Source organism: Apteryx rowi, unplaced genomic scaffold, assembly GCF_003343035.1.
Source record: "Apteryx rowi isolate R43461 unplaced genomic scaffold, aptRow1 scaffold_156, whole genome shotgun sequence".
In the NCBI taxonomy this organism is placed as follows: Eukaryota; Metazoa; Chordata; class Aves; order Apterygiformes; family Apterygidae; genus Apteryx; species Apteryx rowi.
Genome location: NW_020447819.1, coordinates 489393 through 514129, shown reverse-complemented (window position 1 = coordinate 514129; position 24737 = coordinate 489393). Strand labels below are relative to the sequence as shown.

The 24737-nt window shown below is 35.8% G+C and overlaps 1 protein-coding gene across 1 annotated transcript in view; it reads left to right on the top strand.

The window, feature by feature from the left end:
- The window catches only part of OTUD7A (OTU deubiquitinase 7A), a 161187-nt gene that overhangs the window by 122438 nt on the left and 14012 nt on the right, over nt 1-24737 (top strand). Inside the window, exons 8-11 of the mRNA XM_026059346.1 lie at nt 8762-8863; nt 10410-10537; nt 12357-12469; nt 23540-23667. Coding sequence (XP_025915131.1) covers nt 8762-8863; nt 10410-10537; nt 12357-12469; nt 23540-23667 — 471 coding nt within the window. The remainder of the gene's footprint in view (nt 1-8761; nt 8864-10409; nt 10538-12356; nt 12470-23539; nt 23668-24737) is intronic.

Genomic DNA, 24737 nt, shown 5'->3' with positions numbered 1-24737 from the left:
TTTATGAAACAAGTTTCTTAATGAACCATTAAGTGAACACATGTGTATTGTGAAATTTTAGTGTATGCACTGACATGTTGACTCATATTTTAAGCTGATGTAATCAATGCTTAATAAATTAATCTAAGCCTGAAAGAATGAAGCTTACAGAGAAGAAAACACAGATCTAGAGATTGGAGGCAGTGATGGAGGTGTACAAGATGCTCTAGGGATTGAGAGGCAGATGCATTGGCCCCAAAAATAAAGCTCGTTTGGACGGGTCTGGAAAGACTGGGATCCCAGCATGGGTGCACCTTGCATGCTAGGAGATAGAAGAATGGCTTACAAGTATGGAATATGGAACAAAGGAGATAGAAAGGATGGGATTAGTGTTCTGATCTGGAGCCAGCATTAAGTGCTAGCTTGCCTCAAAACATTAGAGACTAAACTGCAGCTGTTCACGATTTGCTTCATAAGCAGCTCAGTCATTTAATTCAGAAAAGATGTGGGAGGAAATGGGGCATCAGCAGTCTCATCTCCCATTCATCAGTCCACAGTCACTGCAAGATGCAGAAGAGTGTGTTTACTACATTACACTGCACTGAAAAAGTCATTTCACTGCAGACCTAAGACTTGCAAATATTTTCAGTTTCCTCATTATATAGATCTTACAGAATCCCTGTGTCCAACCCTGGTAATACAAAGGAGCTGTAAAGTCAGATTTCTTGACTGCCTTTATATAATCCAGCAGTGACTATTGCTGTTTTCTGTTATTGGCTACATTGGCTTGTGTAAGGCTGTATATTCACCCAAGGTTTCATTCTCAAAATTCAGTGCATAGTTATACTGTGTCTGTTCTAACAGCTAAAGTGTTGCTTGTTATTGATCAGGGCGTGCAGTCCCAGGGTGTAGGTAGGACCTGAGCCAACCTGGTGTCACACTGTGCAGCTATCATGTATCATCACCTGCTCGTTTTTTGACTTTGGTAAGTAATGTATTTGAAAAGCAGGAGATACTTGGATAATAGCACCACACAGTAAATGCTTTAAAAAGTCAAGCGGTATCCAGACGGCCTTTTTCTGAAAAAAGCTACTGACAAAAAATAAAGCAGAGAATGCTACCAAGCAACTATGAAGAATGAAAACTGTCTTCTATCAAGAAAATGCATCTAGTTTCTCTAGGAACCAGCTAACACAAGCAGTGCAGGATGGCTCTTTCCTCCAGCAGCTCAACCAAACACACTTAATTTCATAGGACTATCAGAAAATACCCTGTTAAAATATCATTGTTTCCCTAGGTGCTGTAGTGAAATTGCAGCCCTTCAGTCAGTTACACAGAAGTACAGACTAGTGGATCACAGTGGTTTTCTGACCTTTAAAATCAGGGAATACATGAATTTAGAGCTGACATCATCTTTTAATTCATCCAGAGCTGGCTGGCTTTGAACTTGAAACAGGGTTGCTGAAACTGCTGAAAATTTTCTGCCTCTGAGTATTCCTCTCTCAGATCTCTCCACAAATTAGAATAAATTATTTATTCTTTTCTTCACATTACTTTAATTAGGGCAATAACTTGACTCACACTGGAAAAGTCCCTCTGTTGTACCTCTTAGAAAATATTATGAAAGTGGAAAAGCACTGACTGTTTCAGTCCTGACACTGGTTAGCACTCTTGGTGAAGAGTGTCAGTTCTCCCATTATTTGCCTTGTGACGGCAGCAAGAGCCTCCTCCCCAGAGCCTCCCGAATCCTGAAAAGGAGGGGGGGGAAGAATTTGAAGATCTGGTGCTTTTGATGACAGGTATTCTTTTATTCTTTTAGTATTCTTCTTAGTTTACTTATGTAAGCTTTCCATTCAAATAAACTGGAATTTCCTGGGAAACAATTAAGTTAAACAGATCAGACAGTGAATTTTTAAGAAAATCATTTAAGATTTCATGTAAACTGACCTTTTGACTGTCTCTGTTTAAGACATACAGATATTCAGTTTCTTTTATTCCCTGCTTATCATAGGCATATTGTTGTCTGAAATGAGGAGAGTGAATTAATATGAAGTCATTTAGCCCTATACATCTTCTTGTCTCTTGCCAACAGAGGGCCCAGTTTGACTGTGCTTTGATCACTGACATCAAAATTAATGGATATGGTGCATTCCCTGCCCTAAAAGGCCTAAAATCTATTTAAAAAAATAAAATAATAAATAAAACAGGACAGTAGCTTCTGCAGCTGAGATTGGGGATGTTGTCAAAGGAAAAGAGAGAAGGGTGTGTTTGAATTTTGGTTTAAGGGCATGAATTTCAAGAGCAAGAAAAAGATGGTTAGGCAAGAGAAAGGAGAAACTTTTTTAGGAAAAGAGCAGCTTACTACTCACAAAATGTAGACTGGGAGAGCAAAATTATCATTAATAGGCTGCAGCACATGCTCTTTAAAGTGCCCATGTGAGCTGGATGTCTATAAAAGCCTGTAAGGTTTTTATACACTCCTAACTTGTTTAGGCACTTGCTCTCATTACATCTGTATGTGAAAGAATTTTTGGGTTATATCCTACCTGTGCAGAAACTCAAAGCAAGATTCTTGCCACACACAGTAATGCTGCATCAGATATTAAAGGAAAGACCTGAGTAAGGCAGTGCTCTTTACTCACTCTCTGTTACTGGAATGCATCCTTTACTTATACGTATCATTGTTTTTTGAATGCTGCTCTTAGGTAGAAGCAGTTCCTTAGGCATTAGGATTCGTCATGCACCTATAATAGGGTTTTGGGTTTTTGTGCATCTTATAAACTCAGCTGTTCATTATTACCTGAATTGGAACGAGATGGGCTTGCCAGTATTGTGCAGACGGATCTTTGAATCCTCTTGCAGTCCTCAGTGTGGTTGTTTGGTGGAGGATGGCTCTGATGGTGATAATGTTCATTGAGGGCTGTGTGACAGGAATTCCATAATTCTAGATATTATGTTGCAGCAAGTGGATTTTTATTAGACACACATGTTCCCCTGTGGGCATTCAATGTGTAGTCTGACAGAGAGAGAGAGAGAGATTATGAAAACCAGGAAAATCTTTTTGTTTTTTACAGGGTCACTACTTGGCTAGGTTTGAGTCACTAATGAAGCAAAAAACTGCTGTAGCGAAGGGCTCAACATAACATAGGTGGCATTGTGGCTACAATCAGTGGTCTCGCACAGTGTTTTTACTGAACAGAAAAAAAAAGTATTGCTGAGCCAAAGTATAACTCAATATAACTATTAAAATTAAAACTGTATGAACCTTCAAGAATATTGCTGTCCTAAACTTTTCTTTCCATACTTGGGCCTGTATTTTCTATAAGACATTTAATACAACTATATGCAAAATAAGCATTGTTCTGCCTGGGCTTCACGTCTCCAAAAACAAGTCCCATAAAATTGGAAATGTTTGATTTCAAACTTTTAAAAATTAAGCTTCATTAAAAAAAAAATCATGCTTTTTTTGGTCTGTAGAAACACTTTCCTATCCCAGACTTTGTGAACAGCTTTTAACAGAATATATGTAGAGAGCCAGAACAGCAACCATTATAATTATGAGAGAACTGCAGTCATCATTTCCTGAGTTCCAAACTAGAAATGCATGTTGGTGTGTAATTCAGTTCTAATATGAATGACAAATATTGTATCATAGAGTAAGGTGAAATGCAATAATGTTATAGAAAAGCATGTGTCTTGAGTTATGAAAGAAAAAAATGAAGAAAACTGATAAGACTCAGAACTCAGTATCAGTTGTCTGCGGCCAGTTTGGCCAAGTTGTATGTTTCTGTGCCATCTTATTTGACGACCTTTCTCCTTTGGTTTGCATTCCGGTCAGTAGCTTCTGTGGCGGTGCTGGTGTTGCTTATGCATCAGGCCAGAAGAGAAGCATTGATTTGATTGCTCAGTTTTACTTATTTCTTCATGCATGACTCAACATTGCATTTCAAGGACATAAGTAAATAATGAATAGCCTTGAAGATGCTACTGGGAAGCTCATCCACCCAGACTAAAGCAGAGAGCGCTCTTTTGGAAAGTCCTTTATTTGAAGGACAGAAACTGTATTGGTGGATGCTTTATTTATTTTAAAAAGTTACTAGTCCCTGAATGATTAATATACGAGTGTGTAAAAAAGCTGTTCTTGTATTTTTCTTCATGTCAATACTTGTAAGCAAACATTTATGGTGCGAAGGGACTAAATCCAAAAATAAATAAATTAACCCTTTTAGCTAGTCATGTAAGAAACGAATACAAAATCTCCATATCATATAAACCATTGAAGTAGCTCTGCTGAAATCTGGATTCAAGGTTCCTGCACACATTACAAATTGTCTGACTTATTCTGAATGGGCTGAGTAATCCTCTGTTGGTTTAACTGGGCAGTACTGTACAGACATCTAGGCTGCACAGTGACTAGCTGAGCAGTTACTGCTGTTGTATTACAAAGAAAAGTTGGTGGGTGTTTAGGGTGAACCATGGCTTTTGAGAATAAATGAGGTGTCCAGCATTAGACCTGCTTTGGAAGTTGAAAACATTATTTTGTGACTGGCTTATCTGGGGAGTGTAAGAGAGATGGATTTGTGGATTTTCTGCTCAAGAAATGAAAGCGTTTTTAGCCTAGTATCTTAAGGAAACTGAGCTTATGTCACCAAGCTGCTCTTACGTCATTGTATGCATATGTCATTGTACCACTGCACAGGGAACTACTTGTTTTTCTTAGTGAGAGGTCTGCTCCAGCAGTGCTTTTGAGGAGTAGGCCTAAGACTGGTTTACCTAGCTGTATGAGACAGATTACTTTGAATAGCAGAGTGAGGAGGTACCTTAGAAGACAATCACAGTCAGTCTGAGGTAAAGTTGTACAAGCTGTGACAAGACACTTCACACATTTTCCCATCTTTATTCATCTTTTGTTTTCTCCGAAAGCGGATTCTGTTTTTCTGTAAGGATTCTGCCTTATTTTTCTTACTAGTGGCTTTGCCCATCAGAAGCTGTTTGTCTTTGACGCAGTGATACGCCATCTAGCTTTGCAGTGAAACCTCAACAACATTCAGTTGTCTAGAGCTTGAGAGGGCTTATCGTGTCTAGGACCTCCTTTTGCCCTGTCAAGAAAGAGAATTATTAAGTCGCTGTTAAGTCCTTGCAAGCTTTTGGTTGTTAATTCTGCAAAGAAACAAGGCTGCCTTGCTTATTAGTAGATTAAACTAGAAAAAAAGAAAATATGTGCTGGAGAAAAGGAAGAAGAGTCAAAAGATTTATGCAGAGGTTCTGTAGAGGTTCTTCAATATCATATAAGATAATGTTTGCTTTGAATTGGTTTGGCTTTTATATGTACCAACAAGCTGGCAAACATTTGGGCAATGAATACTCTATAATGGACCTTAGCAGACTGGAAAGCAGCACTGTATGAGCTTTTTCATGGGATAGTCATAAACCATAATAAATTCTGTTGCCTATTTTTATCTTCTTGCTTGTGCTGTTAATGGGCTTTTGCATAGAGGACATCATGCTGAATGCATTCTCACCTTATACAGCGTATCTATGTGTAAGGCATCAGGGGCTGACACTGAAAGCCAAACCTGGCCCCTATTAGTACTTGAAATGCATTCTCTGTTCTCTGCTGTCTTCATTTTGAGTTATTCAGGTTATGTAACTATCTGCCATCCTCTTTGGCAGTTTCCTCTGGTAAGTCTTGGAGCAAGAAGTGATATACCTGTGGCTTGAAATAAAACATGGAGGCTTATAAAAATATCATTTAAACCTTTCTAGTGTCTGTTCCCAATACTCCAACATTATGAATATTGTTGGGTAAAAGCCATGTTTTAAAATATGCAGCAAAGAAATGTTTCTTATTTCCTTTTCCTCAAATACTGATTTTTTCAACCTAACAGTTGCTCAAGACCAGCTTACATTCAGGCTTATGGTTGCGGTAGGTTTACAAGATGGCAGCTTTTGATGTTTGCATCTTTTTCTGGGAGTTGACAGATACTGTATTGTAAAATGGTGATAAGCAGGAGTGTAAGAAAACATATTGTCTGTTTTTCAAAGCTTGAAATACTTTCCCTGAGGTTCAATATACTTTCTTTTTATAATATTCTCTCCCTCTCTCTCTCCACATGCATGTGCACATGCATGCGCGCACACACGCACACACACACACACATATCATTCTGTATCAGAATGATTGATTCTTGTGCTCTGCATATAGGAAGTGCTGCTCTTCCTCTCAGGGAGTCAATATATGCTTTATATTATGTAAAGTCTGATATACACTATGTAATACAGGACTAGCCCAACATGGAAATACAAAAGTAGTCTTTTCAGTCATGGGGATACCAGATTCTGTTGACAGTTGCTTTTGAATTTGCACCCAAAGTCTAAGTATTTGGCACAGAAGGGGCAGTATCGTGTCTCTGTGTCTGCCTCTTTGATTGTATGTTGCTAGATTGCAAACCTGATTAGGACTTTTAATCTTGCTATAAAATTTAGATCAAGTTTTATTGTACTAGAATATGGCCTTATTAATTCTCCGAGTGATTTTGCTTTAAAAGAATAGATTAGTTTCTTGAAATAGTGTTTTTTTAAGATTAAATAGATTTAGTGAGAAAGTAAGGAGCGAAATTAAGTATGGAGACCAATGGGAGAAGTGGGTCTAGTTTGTCCAAAAATATTGTCTTCCAAGACAGATAGAAATGAGCCTGAAATGCAACTGTTTTCACATTGGACCTCATTTACTTTCCTCTTGATTCCTAAAGGGATTTGCTATAGCCATTACATTGGAAAAATGAAAATGCACTACTACTTTGTTATAATCCTCTGCATTTCTGCTAATTTTTAGTAAGCCATAAGCTTCTTGAAGTTAACCAAGCCCACGAACATGTTTGACATAATCTACTTGAAATCAGATCACTTTCATAGGAGCCTTCTCAGCTATTCAAAACATTCAAAAACACCAGACTTTGAGATTTATTTTCAACAGTTGCTAGTTAATCTGCAAAGCATATCACTCAGTATACCCTTAAGTAATTGCTAAGATTTGTCTGTTTCGGATTTTGTAATTGTACTTTATGTGGCACCTCAGTTTAACTTATTACTGAATATGATATCCCCAAAATATTCTGCCAAAGACAGGTGGCAAGTTGTTATTTCACAGCCCACAGACGCAGGAGTTGCTAAAAATGGTAACTTGTTATTTCAGATTTATCTTTCCCAAAGGCTGTCCAATAACACTTTAAATTAAGCTTCTTTAATGCATATTAAATTTAGAATTTAATAAGATTAGTCTGAGATTTTAGGCATTTACAAACTAGCTGCTGAAATCATATGAGGATTACCTAGTGTGCTTAGTAATTGATCTGCAATGCATTTTTACCTTTATAGTGCAGTAACTCTCAACCCATACTGACTAAATGAAATTTAATGACATAGTTTTTCTTCAGTACTGTATCCTGAAGCAAGTAACAAGGGGCACATGTTAAAGTATCTTTAGACTGTTTTTTGCACATTATGTGTTACCTGCTGTTACAAACAAACCAGTATAATTTTTAATGAAAAAATATTAATGGAGAAAAGTTTTCTCACTGCCTTAAACTCAACATTTCTATTTTGGGGGTTTAACCATAAGCCATACATAGATATTATTTCTTCTCAGCTTGCAAATAAAGGAATCGGGGAAGAAAATTTCTGGAAAAGAATACAAACACAAAGAAATTGTTTGAGTCACCACAGTCTGCCTATTGCATTATTCACTGTATCAATTGCACATTACTTAAAGCCTTTCAAAAAGTCTTGGGAAATACACCAGCTGTATTAATCATTGTTAATCATCTGCTTTTCCTTATCCCCAAAGGTGTTATATAATTAGACCCATTCTCTTTCTTTGTATTAAAAATTTTCAAATAATCATTGAACCAAGACTTAACATTCCACTAAGCTACCACACAGCAATCCATGAGCCAAGGATGATGTACTTCCAGTTTTGTCTTTGACATTAATACTCTTCATGGCTTCATTTGCTTCATCCAGATAACTCTGAATATTTGTATTCTTGTCAGTTTGTTTCATAATCCATCTCTGTTGTATAATCTGTAAAATATACTTCATAGAGTAAGGATGGATAAGTGGATCTTTTAAGTGATGTTTTCAAAGGGAGAAGCTACATGCTATCCTAGACCTTGGGCTGGCCGTGTGGTCTCATGTTTAGTTCTTCTCTGGTGGGGTAGCTGTTGATTTCAGTAAACCTAATCATGATTTACACTATGGTAAGTGGGAAGAGAATCAGTGCTAGAAACAATCCACCTGACTGAAACAATAGTACTCTGATAAACTTACCTAACATTAATGTTTCCTGATTAACACACACACACACACACAATACTTCTGTCTTCTGAGACTTTACTGCAATGATGTAATCTTTGATCTGTGTATAGCAGGCCGATGGCCATTATATTTGGAAACTGATACCCAGACCCATAAGGGTATTTAGACAATGAACTGCTTGAAAATCTATTCCTGAGTGAAGTATTTGAGAATGGAAGATGCAAATTAATTAAAGGTGCTCTCATCTTATCCGAAACAAATTTAGAGAATAGTTATGGTTTATCTGCCTCTTATTTCTAATCCTTTTCAGTTTCTAACTCTGGCATTAAATTTAAGCTTATTTGGCAGAAACGATTTTTACAGTTAACCTTCAACATTATTCATCATCACTATATATATGCCTATACTCTGTGTTCATCCTGTTTTAGCATCCACTCAGCCCTTTTAATGGGTGCTTTCTTTTTAGGACGACTGAATTGGTGGTCCACAGTGTGTACAAGTTGCAAACGTCTTCTTCCCTTGGCTACAACAGGTGATGGAAACTGCCTCTTGCATGCTGCCTCTTTAGGTAAGGGAAAATCTGCACAAGAAATCTTTTACCAAAAATATTTACTCTTCACTATCGCCGTAAAGAGCTCAAACACATGGGGTACAAAGACTTTCATTAAAAGCCTGGTTCTAGAGCAGCATATTCTTCTTCAGCTTTCACTTACAGAAGTGTTTGCTGTAGGCATGTTTGAGGGATGAAGCTGCAAGTTTTATCAGGTTGATATCAGAAGTATGACTCAAACAGTATCATAAAGCTTTCATCATGGATGCCAGTGACTCACATTTTCCATACTGAGCCCAATCTAACAGTCCTGGTACAGGTGAAACCCTAGGTGCTTCTGCAGGATTGTCTATATTGTGGATGAGAAATTACATTTGTTCTCCTCTGTCTTTTATTAAACAGTTGTCTTACTATCTTCAAGAGTACAATATGTGTTTATTATCTCTGTTGACTCCTTGGAGAGGTTAATTATATGGGAGACAGAGTTTGGGGTGAATTAAAAATAAATTCCGGTTCATTAATCATTAATACAAGACCTTTGAAAGCTTTCTTCAAATGCTATCAAATAAATAAAAATCTCTGAAGCTGAAAATCTGTAATGTCTTGCATGTCATAATTATTTTGAGGAAATTCCTTTTTTTGTTACTGTTGCTAAAATCTTGCACCAATAGAATTCCCAAAGGTGATTTTTTAAAAACATTGGGATTTTTAATCATTGGAAGAGACTGTTTTATTTTTTGGAAGAAGTAACAAGAAAAATAGATTTTGTTTCCAAGGGCCCTTTTATCTATGCCCACTCCATTTTCACCTTCAAGGAATTGTATGTTATTTACAGCAAATGCTTGAAGTATTTTGACTTGAAAAGTTTGAAATAAACATATTAAATGCCAGCAGCTGACAATATAATAATTGAAACATGGCTGCCTATAGGCACATGTCTTGGTGAGAGCTCTGCTCTCTTTTATCATAGGGTACCATTTTCAAGTACATGAAGACATTTTATTATCTTCAAAGGATCTTGAAAGCCTGTGGCTGCTTGTATTTTTGGACTTCCAGTCATCATGAATGCTCATCTCTTTACTAGGATATAGAAGCCAAAGAAAATTTATCATCATGCTGTGTAAGAGCAGAGTCTTATGGGTGTCTGTATCATCATTTGAGATACACAAAACTGCCTGTAGTTGTCATTAGCATTCTGGTGTCCACAAGCTCTGTTGGTAACTCCAGCTAAAATCAAAACTTGTGCATTGAATATTCCATTACTTACAGCAAAGTTGAAGTTGCACAGAAACAAATACTGAAACAACTGAAATCCTTAGTCAGTCCATAATCAATCTTTAAAATTTGTTAGAATTCTGTATTGTTGTTCATTAGCTTATCTAACATTCAGTGTTTCATTAGGAAACCTTAAAAATGAGTGAATTTTTTTGCTACTAAGGAGAATCTTAAATAATGAATAAGCTATGCTGCTTTTGCTTTAAAACAATATTAATTGTATTAATACTTACTGTTTCTATTTCACTGTAGCTTCTTTAAAACTGAGTGCCTTCTTCTGCTATTTTAGGGATGTGGGGATTTCATGACCGGGACCTTGTCTTGCGTAAAGCACTCTACACTATGATGAGAACTGGAGCTGAAAGGGAAGCACTGAAAAGAAGATGGAGGTGGCAACAGACCCAGCAGAATAAGGAGGTCTGTATAGCCTAAAGACAATCTTGTTAACATCATGTAGGGTCAAAAGCATTCTTCTGAAGTTTGGTGTGAAAGTGTTAATTGCTACCAAATTCCCTGTGTTTCAATTTTGCATGTGAAAAGAGATATTTGTATTTAGAATTTGAGCATCAAAATGCAAATGTGTTTTTGGCTTTGTGGACAGAAATATACAGTTTCATATCTATGAAGTTCTAAGATGGGTTTGGAACCAGTAGAAAATTTTGACCTCCAAAATTAAGTGTAGACTTGATGATCTCAACCATTCTTTATAATTTAGCTCTCATGAGCATTTTAAAATGAGTGGATGGAATACACAAAAGAAAAGAATTTCATTTAAGAAAGAGCTCCCCAGAATGTCAAGTTAGTTTTCTTAGAGCTACGACCAAATATTGAGTGGATTTTTTTTTTTTAACTAAAATCATCTGTAGATTTGTTTTAACTAATGATTTAAAGCTGGACTCCATCATGTATTTTTTTCTGAGGATATATGTGCCTAAACAGTGGTTAGAAAAGCCAGTTTCAGGGCTAATCATCATCCCAAAGATAAGGATTTTTGTCAGTTTTCATTTTGTACTGGAGTCAGATTGCTGAGATTTAATAGAGGTTAGAGCTGTTTTTCCAGGAAAGGCTTAGAAGCTACAGGATGTATATTTTGATGTAATAATTTCCAAAGAAGTATTCTTCCATCAGATATTTATCCTCAGTGCAAACTTTTTATCTCCCTATAAACATCTTCCCAGGAATCACTTCCCTGGATGGCTTCATTTTGTTTGCTTACTTGTGTGGGTCGGTTTTCCTGCCTGCAGTGAGATGTACAAGCAATTTCTTCAGTATTTCTCTTTTAACTGTAATCCTGGAGACATTTGTTTTTCAGGAGGCTAAAAAACCTTTCAAGAGCAAAACGAAACTGCTGTTTGGTTAAGCGATATTTTTTTGTCACATTCAAAATTATAGGCAAAAATGCCCTTTCATTTAAACCAAGTTGTCATGTGTGTGTTTCCTTTATATGAATGTTAACGGAGAGCTGTTGGAGAATTAGTAGATTCAGTGGAAATATGAGCTATCCACAACCCCAGTGTGCTGTTTCTCTGTTCGTTCCTGCATTCTCTTGATGTGGGAATTTATACTTCCACCAATTTTTAGACACCATGAGAAATCAGATAACTGGTTTTTAAATACTCCAACGTGAATGCTGATCAGCCTCAATGAAGCGAACATGGTCAAATGTTTGTGGCATATTCGTAATCTGCTTGTGGTTGGCAGCAGTCAGTGCAGAGAAACGGAGCTGTCATTGGCTCAGCGTTCTTCAGGCTACCTGAAAACACAGGGGCACAGAAGCGTTCATTTACCTGTTCTGCTCTTGAACGTCTTTCCCTCCTCTCCCCAGTGAAAGAGGGAGAAAGCATCACCTGTCTGCCAAGGAGGGCATTCATAGTAGTTCCCTATTTTGCAGAGGAAAGCCAAGTTCCAGAAATGGGCAGTAAAGCAAGCTAACCATCTTTGCAAGGAATTCACATGGGTATGAGTAAGTGGACCTCAAAAAGTGAAGTGGTGTGTTTGCAGGAGCAGACCCATAACTGGAAACGTAATCCAGTGTATAGTTAGTGTCTTAGGTCTGTTTTAATCAGCTGATATTCTTTTCACCTGAATAGAAACATAGAACCACTAACAGTCCAATATATTAAACCATATCATGTATGAAACTCAAAATACATTAGTTTGCTGTAAATACCACTGCAGAATTCTAGTTATATTTTATACTAGCATAATCTTAAAGGTATTTCATTCTCTCCCTTAGTCAGGCTTGGTATATACAGAGGAAGAGTGGGAACGGGAATGGAATGAACTGCTTAAGCTGGCATCAAGTGAGCCTCGCACACATTTCAGCAAAAACGGAGGCACTGGTGGCGGGTAAGTTTGGGGTAAAATAAAATCTTCTAGTTTTTGCTCTCAGTAGGAAAAGTATACAGTACAAGTGAATGAAGACATTTATAGCACTGGCAAACTGCCTTTTCAACCAGTTGTTTGTTTGTTTGTTTGTTTTTGCGTAGTAGAATATAATTGTCTAACCATTCCATAACAATATTTAGCAGTTTGACTGAGTCTCCTTGTACAGTTCCTACACTAACTTGAGGTGAATTTGGATCCAGAAGAGTCTGATTTTCATAAATCTTAGTTTTCTAGTTTCTGAGACAAGCACAGAGTTTGTAGCATTTAGCATCAAGGAAATGAAGTTTCTGCTTCTCACTGAACATGTAACTTCTTCTTTTCGTAAGACTTAGCAGAAAGATGACTGTTGTTCAGATATTGTCACTGAAGCATGGAGTGAAAGAATAACGTCACATCTTCTAATAACATTCTAGAAGATAGTAGTTTGTGCCCCAAAATCTTGTTTTCTGTGTTTTAGCACAGTTTTAATGCTAGATTCTCATTCTTGTACATTTATTTCAATCCTTTCTTGCTTTGTAGTTCAAATATAGCAAATATTCATGGAGATCTTTTGTTGGGGCAGATCACCAAGTAACTCTTCATATTTTCTACTTTTAAATTGCTGTTAATCCTAAGCATATAGAAAGAAAAATCATATTTCTGGTATTAAAGCTAAATATTAAATATTTGGATGCACTGTATTTTTAAGCATAAAGCAGAATATTGAGTTATACTTGGTAGTCTCAGGAAACCATTCTGAAAAAACAATACGCTACTTTGATCTTTGAACAGTTACCAAAGCTTTGACTAAAAATTGCAATAATTTATATTGTGCTGATTGGAACAGTTGCCCTTTCTTTGACTATTCAAGCTTTTATTACTCCTATGTAATATAAATAGTACTCTCAAAAGCAAGGATTATTTAGATATTGAGTTTTTTTGAAATTGAAATTGCTTCACTATTCATCCTGATTAAGTTTACAGTGTTGCTGGAATGAGCATAAAGTCCTTGCATAAGTCTCTATTTCTAAGAGCTTCAAGTTCTTTTCATACCTAATACCTGGTTCTTTTCATACCTAATTCATACCTGGATGGATTCTACAAGAATATGACTGATTGCAGTTACTTTGATTAAGCTCTGTAGAGTTACAGTGTTTTCCAGTTACTCACCTAGTATTAACAGACAAGAAAGGAGAAAGGGTGTTTTCTTAAAGATCAGCTTAGTTTGTATGTTTGATTTTTTTATAATATGCACTTAGAAGCATTTTAGTCAATTAGATTTGTATAGAATTTACCAGGGAATTTGGTAGTTGGGATAAACCCAGTACTGTCTTTATTACTGCCGGCATGCATTTTAGTTTAGATGTATAGAAGCTGTTGGATAAAATGGAAAAAAGATATTAGTGTAAAAATTTGGGATCATATAGTATCTACAGCAATTAAGTACCCCTAATATACATATGGAATTGAATTCTGTCTGCTTTAAATAGCTAATTTCAAAAAGCATACCTCACTGGAACAGTGCAGTTTTTCCAAAAGAGTATGATTATTGACCAGCCTTAAGAATGCAGGAACTTTAGTTTTTGTATCTAGTGTTTGTAACTAAGAATACTTAGTGTTTGTTTAATTAGAACACTTTTTTTTCCCTCTAGCTGCCGTTTCCCCTGGAGAAAATTGCATGGGATAAGTAAATGACAAAATGGGGCATAGAACACAACGAGAGTAAAAAATCTTCTGTATTCTTTGAAAAAATATTACATTACATTTTCCTTTTAACCCATTGATATTAAGGATAGGGAATTCTCCTAATGCAGGAGGAAGGTGTTTTACAAATTGTCAGCCACAGTGTGTCTCATTTTCATGTATTTTGAAGCTTAAAAAATAGATTTTTTTTATTTTACTCTTAATTTTTCCTCTCTGTTTCAAGATACTTTCCTGTAGATATGCTTTAGTCTTCTAATGCAATTCAATTCAATTCACATTTCTGTTAAATTTGACCATCCACCACCAATCTTTCATGGCCTCATTCTGTCTGTTTGATTCTGTACATGTTTCATACAGTGCGTAGGTTCTGTGTGTTCCAGTTAGAGATGTCCTGACATGGAGATTTTGCATTTGCCAGCCAATCAGTCGTCTCTAACTTTAGTTCTCAGTTACTTAAAAAGAGAGTATCACACTGTTAAATAAAGGATTCATTTAAATTTTTTTCATGATTTCATCATGGTTTGCATTTCTCTTTTTGCAAATGGGAATGAAGTAAGGTTAAACAGACAACAGTTAATTTTTCCAATTAAACAGTTAATTTTCAAATTAATAGCAAAAGCAAAGAAGAATTGCCAAGAAACTTAAGCTATTAAAAATGTGAATATGCAATTCTCATTGCAATCATTCCAAAGAATAGTGATATAATGAATTGGTTTTTCAGTGTAACGTACCCAAAGTTCAAAGTAATAGAGCCCTTGAGAAGGAAAAGGAAAAAACGGTGTTTTTCAGATGTGATTATGGCATTTGCTATTTAGGTACTGTATTAAGAAAGTTTGCAAATTAGCCTTTGAATTATAGATGAGGAATTCTTCTTTGGTGTCAGAACTAACTAAAGCATCCAAAATTGCATCTGCTTCAAAAGAATTTGGTGACAACATGGATTTGGAATTATGCTGCCTCATTCACCTGCAAGTTTGTTTTATTTATTTTTGAGAGTGAAGTGCTTATAAAGGAGATCAGCAATTGTCACTGAATCTCTAGGGATTTCTTTTTTGAGAACCTTCTCTTTTTGAGAGCTGGAAGTTGGAGACAAAGATGAAGGGAACAGAGAAAAATCTTGTTATTAAGTTCTGGTTTCCAACACGTGGAATCCTTCAAGCAGTTTAAACAGGCTAATTAACTACGAAGCAGAGTCTTGTTTTGAAACTGATTTGCACATCTTTCCGTAAATGTAAAAACAAATTTCAGATTATCATAATTGTTTCATTTATCTCTGTTTACAAGCAAAGGCAGGGCTGAACTGAAGCAAGTGCTTTGAAAAAGGAAAATATCTTGCACCCTTGCTTTTTGTTAAAAACCTGACTATTGCAATGCCACTAAAGAGACAAAATTCCAAGCCCTTCGTTTGTTTTGCAGACTATCTTCAGTCAAGGATTTCAAAGCCTGTTCTAGCGGTAGGTTGAATATCACTGTTGTTATTCCACTTCTTGGAAAGCAGCTAGGGCTGAAAGCTAGATGTCATGTAGTGTCCTGGTATAAGCTAAGACAGATTTTGAATGTGGATGGCATTCTTTCTTAGTATTAACTGGGAGCTTCTAGGTAGCTGTCTCATATTCTTGATACAATTGGCATTGTCTTGTTAAGCCAAGTGATTTGAGAAAGGGAAGAAGGGAAGGAAGACTGTTGTAATCTTTCCACGTGTCATTAGAGTTATATTTAAGGCAGCAAAACCTGAACAATTAAACAGGAAGTAGCTTTCAAATGTATCTAATTTCTGAGTTTTCACACTTGGTTATATATTCAGAATATTTCAACATACTATCCAAACTATTGCAAAAAAATGAAATGTGATTACTGGCATTCCTGTAAACCTAGGAACTGCAGTAAAAGATATTCTTGCGCATTCTCACATAAGAGAAGAATCTAGTTCACTTAATCACTTAGGGAAGACGTTGCTTAAAAACTGTTGTTGTTTGCCCTCGTTGTCTGCTACAGGAGTGCTGTTCCTATTTAACTAGTTCAGTGCAATTATAAGGGCACTGATAGAAAAAGGTTCAGTAAAGCAAACAGTAGATCTTTTCTACATTAGCTGAAGTGTCTGATAGATATAGTATCTTTTTATCTGGCTTATTTTTCAACTGTAAACTGTGCTGAAGCCTAATATAACTTGGAAATACTCATATTATTGTGATAGTTTAAATATGCTAGTTCAGAGAGCCCTTCTGATCTGAAAACCTTGAATGTCCTACAAACTGAAGAAAAGAGATCAAGTTCAAGACAGAGATGAGATCAGAATTATGTTAGGCATTAAAATTAAGTAATAGTACGGATATGGTGAATGTGCTTTGCCTTACTTAGCAGGTTTCTGTTGAATTCTAGATGTTTCATAATTGACAGATGTTTGCATCTCACATGCCACAAAAGATGTTTTGCACAGAAGTATGCATTTCCACACAATTAAATACAGTATAACATTCAAATCAAAGTAGTGAAAGCTGATTTAGGTCTTCAACCTTCTCTTTTATTTTATGCCTTGAAAATTGCTTCTTAGATATTGTTTCTCTATGGTCAAAAGCTATTGATGTTTTTAAAGAAGAATAAATAAAAGTAGGATCTTGAAACATTCATATTCTGAATCTGTTGTAGTCAATGCAGTGTACCCATTTTTTCTTGGAAGAAAAGGAGGAAATCGTACCATTACCATGTGGTTTCTGTGTTTGAGTGAAAGGTCATTGCTGAAGTACTGTGCAAGGGAAGCAAAGGATAAGTTCCTAAACTTATCTACAGCAGCAGTTTGTGCTTGCTAGTAAGCTGCAACTTTGACATATGATGTTTGTAATTTGGGGAGCCCTAAGCAGGGAAGGAAGAGGATTCAGAGGTGGAATGGTGGCAGGTCCAAAGGTATGAATTCAGGTTTCCTTCTGGTCTCATGCTTGTACCAAGTTACCAGGTTGAAGAACCTGATACAACTCATGTTGTTTCAGTGCAGCTCCACTGTCTACAGGCATTGGTCTGCCTTGCTGGGAATACTGCTGGGGTCTCCCAGGCTCTGCGTGAGTCTTGCTGTGGAAACGCAGAATAGCTGTTATGAGTCTGTTGGACAAACTGTGAGAATCTAGAGCATGTGCTTGGGAAAGAAAAGCAAGGTTACCATAGAGAGCCATGTGGAAGGAAATCCAAGGACGTGAACACAGAGCACTTGCTCAGAGATTACAGGCAAAAGAGGAATAGACAGGAGATAGCAAGGTGGAACAGCAGGTTAGGTCACTTGCTTTTTCAGACTTCTGAATTCTTTTTTCCTCATTACTGGCTATAGTATAAATCAAGTTTTCCATGAGAGAGGGAATCTCTGTGGAGTGCTGAGTAGATGTGCATCCTGTTCAGATCTGAGACAACAGCGTTCCTGTAAACTAGATTGAGGTTTTTTTAACTTACTTTTTTGTTAATCTTTTTCTACAATTAATATAAAATATTTGGTCAAAGTGTCCTGGCTGAGCAGGATGCTGTAGTGTAGAATTATATAATGTCATATTTGTGGATTTTATTATTGAAAACTTAACTTTACATGAACAGAGGGATTAATTTCCATTTCTTAAATTTTCTTTCTTCAAAGTTATATTGACAAAATGAAGTTGGCCACAATTTTCGTGGCCATATACTTGTGCTTAAATAAAGGACCATGAAAAAAGTGGAATAAGTGGGTAAAAGGATGTGGCAGGTTGATATGGGTAGTTGTTAATGATTATATTTTTCATTCTCATTAGCCTTTATAAAAATTCATACTGAATGCTTAGCAATGATACTGAAGTACTGTAATATAGTCCAGATAAATTATGGGCAATGATGAAACAAAATTGAACACTGAAAATGAGAAACGAAAAACAGATGTGTAATAGAAGAGAGGCATTTGAAATGTGTGAATGCAACCATTAATATTGAATCAAGCAACCTGGTGATGTGATATTCAAGAATAGAGAAGCTCAGTGGAATTTTGGACTTCATGTGCAGTCAGGCAATTAACCATCAATTAACCAAAGGGATAAAGGGTCTTCTGATACAGCTGTATCTAGAATATGACTTTCACATCTAGAAACATCATTAATTAGGAGATAGAGAATAACTAGAGGATTAAAAAAAAAAAGCTTTTAGAAAGAGTAGATTCTGGAAATATTTTATCAGGAAATAAAATCTTCGTTTCATATTGTCTTGCCAAGAACATGATTCTTCTAACTTCCTTTTGGCTAAGAAATTGCTATTAGGGTGGCATAATTGACTGCAAATGTTGGAAAGCTGCCACAGCCAAGGATGGAGAAGAATTCAGTAAGGAATGTGAGAGAAAATTACAAAACAGAGAATTTAGTTTGAATATCAGGAAAAATTTCCTGACAAGTTTAGGGAAGGGGAAAGTGGACCAGGGAAGGACAGGTGTCTCATTGTTTGAGCAGAGAATTTGTATCCTGCATCAGCCTGTTGTTAATAATTTATATTCTGCTGTGCTCCCTGAGTTAAAATGAAAAATTGTAGTGTAAAGTTCCAGGGCTGGGCTGGATGCCATCAGGGCTGTGGGACGATTACTGGATTTGGCCCACGTGTTCTAGAGCAGTGCCCATACAGTTATATTCAGTTGTTATTTTTCACAAATCTCATATAATGAAAATTAATACTTAAATTACATGCAGCCATTTCTAGTTTGAGTCAGGTGTCTTTATCACTGTATAGAGGTTGCTGGGTTTGACTTTCCTCTGGAAAGAAGTGACTGAGTGGGAGTCGAGTATGAGCTGGTCGTGAGTGAGGAATAAGCTCTGTTCTTCTGGACACTGTCTTACATAGCAGATGTGTTTCAGCATAGCTATGGATGGAACATTTCATAATTTTTTCTGTTAGTGTCATTTTTTGTGTTTTATTTTTATAGATTGTCCTCTTTCCATTCTGTTATAAAATTATTTCTAATGTTTATTTAAAATGTGTTTGAATCCAAAAGAAATATGGCCTGAAATAGTGGCTCAAGTTTAGTTCAATTCTCCTTGGGTTTTAAGGTGAAGTCATTTACTAATAATGGGTTTTGTGGTAAAGTACTGTACTTGGCAGAGATTCATTATCGCTCTAATGTCAAAATCACATTGTTACATGAACTTGAACTGTGTTGGTCTCTTCTGTGGCATGCTAGCCTATCCTCATCAAAGTCTTCATTTTCTAGTCTGTGGCTTCCCAATCTCTTGTAACAAGTTAAAATAGCACTTATTTGCCTAGGAATAAAATAATCAAAATGCATGACCACAAAGTTGGATTGAAGAATCTAACCACAATAGATAATGAACTCCTTTCTGATGGAAAGCAGTCCTTGTTTTTGAGACGTGCTATTTAACAGTAATTCCTTCTGAGTCTATTTTAAGAAAATATGTAATCTGTAACCCTTGTTTGAAAGAAGGAATAAATGTCTAAAATGCCTGTATCTGGTTTAACTGAACTAATCATGCACAACTAAAGGGATTTCTGACCCAGAAATCCATTTGACTTTTGTCTCATCCCTTTGGAATTGCTTCACTGGTATCTGTAAAAAAGAAAAACAAAACAAAAACCCAACCAAAAAAAATCCTTACAGTATACTGCAAAATATCTATCCAAGCTTTTAACATGGCATTTGTTTGGCATATATGTTGGTGCAAACTTTCAGATATCATTTGGCTTTTGTACAGTTTGTTTTGTTTAGCATGTGACTAGGGTGTCTGTGTGCACCCAGAACACCAGTAGTAGCAAGTTAAGGATTCAAAAGCAGACTCCTGTGATCCCAAATCATTTCAGTTAATTAAAGGCACCTGTTATCATGGGTTCAGATGACTTGCTGTAAATTTCTGAACAATTACATTTTGTATTTTGCATTTCTTCAAAATGGAAGATTTTCTATAGACACTTTTTTTCTTAACTACAGTGTATATGAGCTGCGAGAAAAATGTGTAAACTGTGGTAAATTTCCTATATTGAGTCACATATCCTACACTTGATAAGCTTATGATTTTGTATTTCTGAACTCTTTTAACCGTGTCCAATGTTGGTATATGGGGAAGTTCACTGTTTAAAATGGTTTGGTTTTTTAGATCATTGTGTACATGAGTCTTATGGTTGCCTGATTATGTTTCCACCTCTGTGTGCTAAGATCAGTGCATTGATCTATCTTTATTTGATAAGTACTATTAGTATTAAAGTCTATATTTTCATGACTTTTCTGATAAAAGAGAGAGAGCCTTTGTACTTGATTCAGGATAATAATTAACACTGATCTCATCTCAGGAGAGGAGTATGTTGTGTGCAGCCAAGATGAATACATGGGGATAGAAAAGGCCCTTGAAATATTGCTATGGAGGGGTAAACCCCTCCATTTTGCACACAGATTTGTGAATGCAGGTCCTCAAAGATACGTCAGAAGTGAATGTCCAGAAGTTCTCTGCATGCATGGCAGTGAGAGGACAATCTCTGCCTTCCTTGGAGAGTGCTGCTCGGTTGTGTTGCTCACCTTGATTTGTCATGTCTTACAGAAGCTGTGTTCTGTGCAGCTTACATTTTTAAGTGGCACTCAACTGTGAATGATCTTCTTTACTTTTGTCTCCTTCCCACAACCCTACTGTTTTTCAGTCGTCTTCCCTGCAGCATATTTTTTCTGTCTTCTCCTGTGACAGAGGTAACACAGGCAAAGCTTTAAAATGTTCTAGTGATGTGAATGGACTAGAAAAATAGGAAAGGAAGCAAGAGAAACTTTAAAATTCTATAAAATGCTTTTGAAGTTATAGAATGGCTCAGAAATGTTCAGCTAGAGGGGCAGAGAATTTAACAGAATTATTCTTGCAGTGCGGATGAATGAATGAATGATGTGTTTCATAAACGATTGACCTCATAGGTTAGCTTTTCAAACATGTGGGGCATTTCCATTTCCTGCAATAGTGTGGGTCTGATCCAAAGCACACTGGTGCTGATTGGAAGGCTTTTTCTTTCTTCTTCTTCATTGAAATTTAAATCAGGTTTTCAGCACTACGTTTTTGATGGAAAAGTACCCCGTAGCATTTAGTGATCAGTAGTGTACCACTAGAAGTTATTAGCACATATTTTTTAAGATAAAGTTTCTGTGTTCTTACTTTCAGAAAATTTGAGCCACAAAACACATGTAACTTTGCATGCTTTGTAAGCTTTTCAGTAAAATAGAACATTTAAAGCAAACTTAGCAATTATGCGTGTCTATTCAGGTATGAATACTTTTTTTTGAAGTTTGTATACATTGGGAAAATAAGACTAATCCATTTTTTCAGATGAATAAGATAGCACAGGTATCTCTTTTTAAAGACTTTGAGGATTTTAGTCCATAAATTGTATTTTAAGGAATTATCTGTCTTTATAAACTTGGTGGTTTAGTACTATTAATTTGTGTTGTTAAATTTGTATTTCTGACACTTGATGCTGTTGAGTATAAGTGTATATGCCTTAGAGGAATCTGGCAGGTACTGGTACCCTGGGTGCTTTATAGCTTTATAATATTGACATGAAGAAATTACAAATCTCGCTCTGTGTGCTGTACACATTTTTGACTTTCCTAGATATCTTATCTCTATATTCTTCTTGGTAATGGTAGTTATGTAATTTAACATGAGTTTTCACAAATATTCCTGTCACATTCAGATATATTTTTCAGTTTTAATAAACATCCTGTCATTCTGTTTTTCTCTATTCTGTTGTTGCTTGTGCCTTCCAGACATCAGATTATGGATAGAACAGAAACTGTCTGAAGATCATCCCAGATAGGACTGGGGTATCTCAGTCTCGTTTTCTTATATTCTGTGTACTTGTCTCTGTCAAATTCTTTTAGTAGGTAATTTATTCATTTTGGCCACCTCTGTAGTTTAGGATTTAGGACTAATTGTGGTTTTACAGAAAATATCATATTGTCAGCTGTGAAATATTATCAGTTAACTCCACTTCCTTGGACAGCTAGGTATTAAAAGGTATTTCCACATTTTTGCCATGTAAGGATTATGAATTTAACATTTTTTTCCAAGATGTCTGATAAATGCAATTGTATCTAAAACATGAAAGGGAGAAGATACTGACAGGCAGAAGACTCTTCAAGTGCTCAGATTAGCATCCTATTATATTTTATACTGATTCTTAAATTCCTTCCAAGAACAGCACTCTTCTTCCTTTGTCTTAAATTACTTATTCATTGTGAGGCTGATTGAGCATTAACTCTTTCTAGACTCATGGAATATTTCTGAATAAAACCTGGAAAAAAACTATTTATTTTAATGTACAAATGAAATATTATCTTTATACTTTTTGAGGTGCTCTGTATCTGCTCCAGCTTGATTGAAGAGAATGGAAAGACTTTCATTAATTCTGGTGGTAGCTGGATGAGGTGCATTAGAAGGTCAATGTAAAGAAAAGACTTGGATTCCTCTGTAGTGCTGTCCTACTCTGACTTTCATGTTCTCCTGTTCGGATACTTATATCAATTCTTCTTATGTCTTCTGAAACATAAAGCTCTGCTGGCAAAACTCATTGGCCTCATCTCACCTCACTACATCAGCATTTATTTTCCTTTTGTATTCTGTAGAGAGAAATGAGAACTTTCATCTCATCTTGGGGCAAATGCTTGAGATGGGAGGGATGATCCTATCTCCAGATATGCCGATTTTTTTTTTCTTCATTATCTATAAAGGTAGTCAAGGAGAAAGGCTTAGACTCCTGACTTTAGATGTGTAAAACTTGGTGAAACTCATCTTATTGTACAAGCTGTTAAGAAAATGAGTCTCCAGCTCCTTACACATGTACGCGTCCCTACCTTTAAAAATATAGTAATGATCAAAGAAAAGAAATTTTGCTGTCATCTTTATGGGTTAAATTCTTCCTCACAGTTCAGGTTGACATCAAAGTTTCTTACATTGCCAAGATAATTCATGTGTATTTTATTTAGAGAAACTGGAAAAATACATACCTTTTCATTGTAGGGTCTCTGTGTTGCATGAAACGATGATTATAGTGACAGAGCAGCTATATGCTAGGAGCTTGGCTAAGAATTACCTTTTTATTCCCATTAGGCTACCAGACAATATCAGAAGGTAATGATTTGAATGACTACAAAACTAGTTTGGAGTCTGCAAGTGAAAACATTCTTTTTGTTGCTGCTATTCTCTTTATTTCCAAAAATATATTACCCTTTCCCTTTTTTTTTTGTTTTTTTTTTTTGTTATCTATTTCAGTACTTGGAATATGTGTTTCATAGGAGTGGGAATATGAGTGACGAGGAAGGGGAAATAGCTGCAGTGGTGTGTCGATTCACTAAAGCTTCAATGCTCTGTCTTCCAGAGTTGATAATTCAGAAGATCCAGTGTATGAGAGCTTGGAAGAGTTCCATGTTTTTGTCTTAGCCCATATTTTGAGAAGACCTATTGTTGTAGTAGCAGATACAATGTTACGGGACTCAGGGGGAGAAGGTAAGAGCTTTTCATTGGAAATTTATTTTAATAAACCTATTTTTATTGAATCAACGATAACCTATCATAACTAAAAGTCACAGATGGAACATACTTGAGCATTTCTGCCTTTTCCTGAAAAAAGGAGCAGAATGATATTAGGCCAATCTCTGTTAGGTCAAAGTAAAAAATACAGGATAATTATGTGAATCTTACTGAAGGACACTGATGACCTGTTTACCTCACATATTTACTATTAACGTACTATCCAACAAATTACAGAACACAACACTTTTCTTATAAATTCCATAATATTCTTTAAACAAATACCAGTACAGGTCTGAAATATTTTAGTATGTGAAGCACATTAGCTCTCCTTTGTGTAGAGTCGTGTAACTAAAATTATATGAAATACTAGGAATATTCAGGCTCATTTTTGAAAATATTAAAATTCAGGGAATATATAACTTTTCTTCAGATTACTGATCTCTGTTAACAAAGTTCTGATTTTGCTGTGTCCATTTCATTCCATCTGTGTTGTTCATCCATAAGTGTTTGTGCTTCTTTTGTCATTAAACATATTTTCCCCTTAAAGTTTGAAACAATGGATTTCAGGGGGATTTGGATCAAATTTTTCCATTAGATAACTTGGTCAACAGTAGAGAATTTTTCAATATCTACTTGTTATACTAACAGGAAAGATAAAGCGTATTTTTCAATTCAAATTATAGAATTTCAGTTTGGACCCTTGCAAAATAATAAATTGCAAAAGATGCCACCAAATAAAATAGCTTACAGAGCAAACCATGTACTGTAATTTGTTTTTAGAAAGCATTTGAATTATTTCACATTTAAACCATTTCCTAAAAGCTTTTTATATTCAGTCACTTTATAAAGATAAATTCAATGCAGGAAAGAGTACAATTCATTTAAAAAGATATTAAGTATGAATAATTTATTGAGTTCTCATTGTTGTTCTTTTCTTTATATTTTTCATGTGTTCACCATGATGTAGTTTTAAAAACAGTATAGTCTTATTAATATTATGGAAGGGTCCAATAATAATAGAATACTAATTAACACTAGTATGT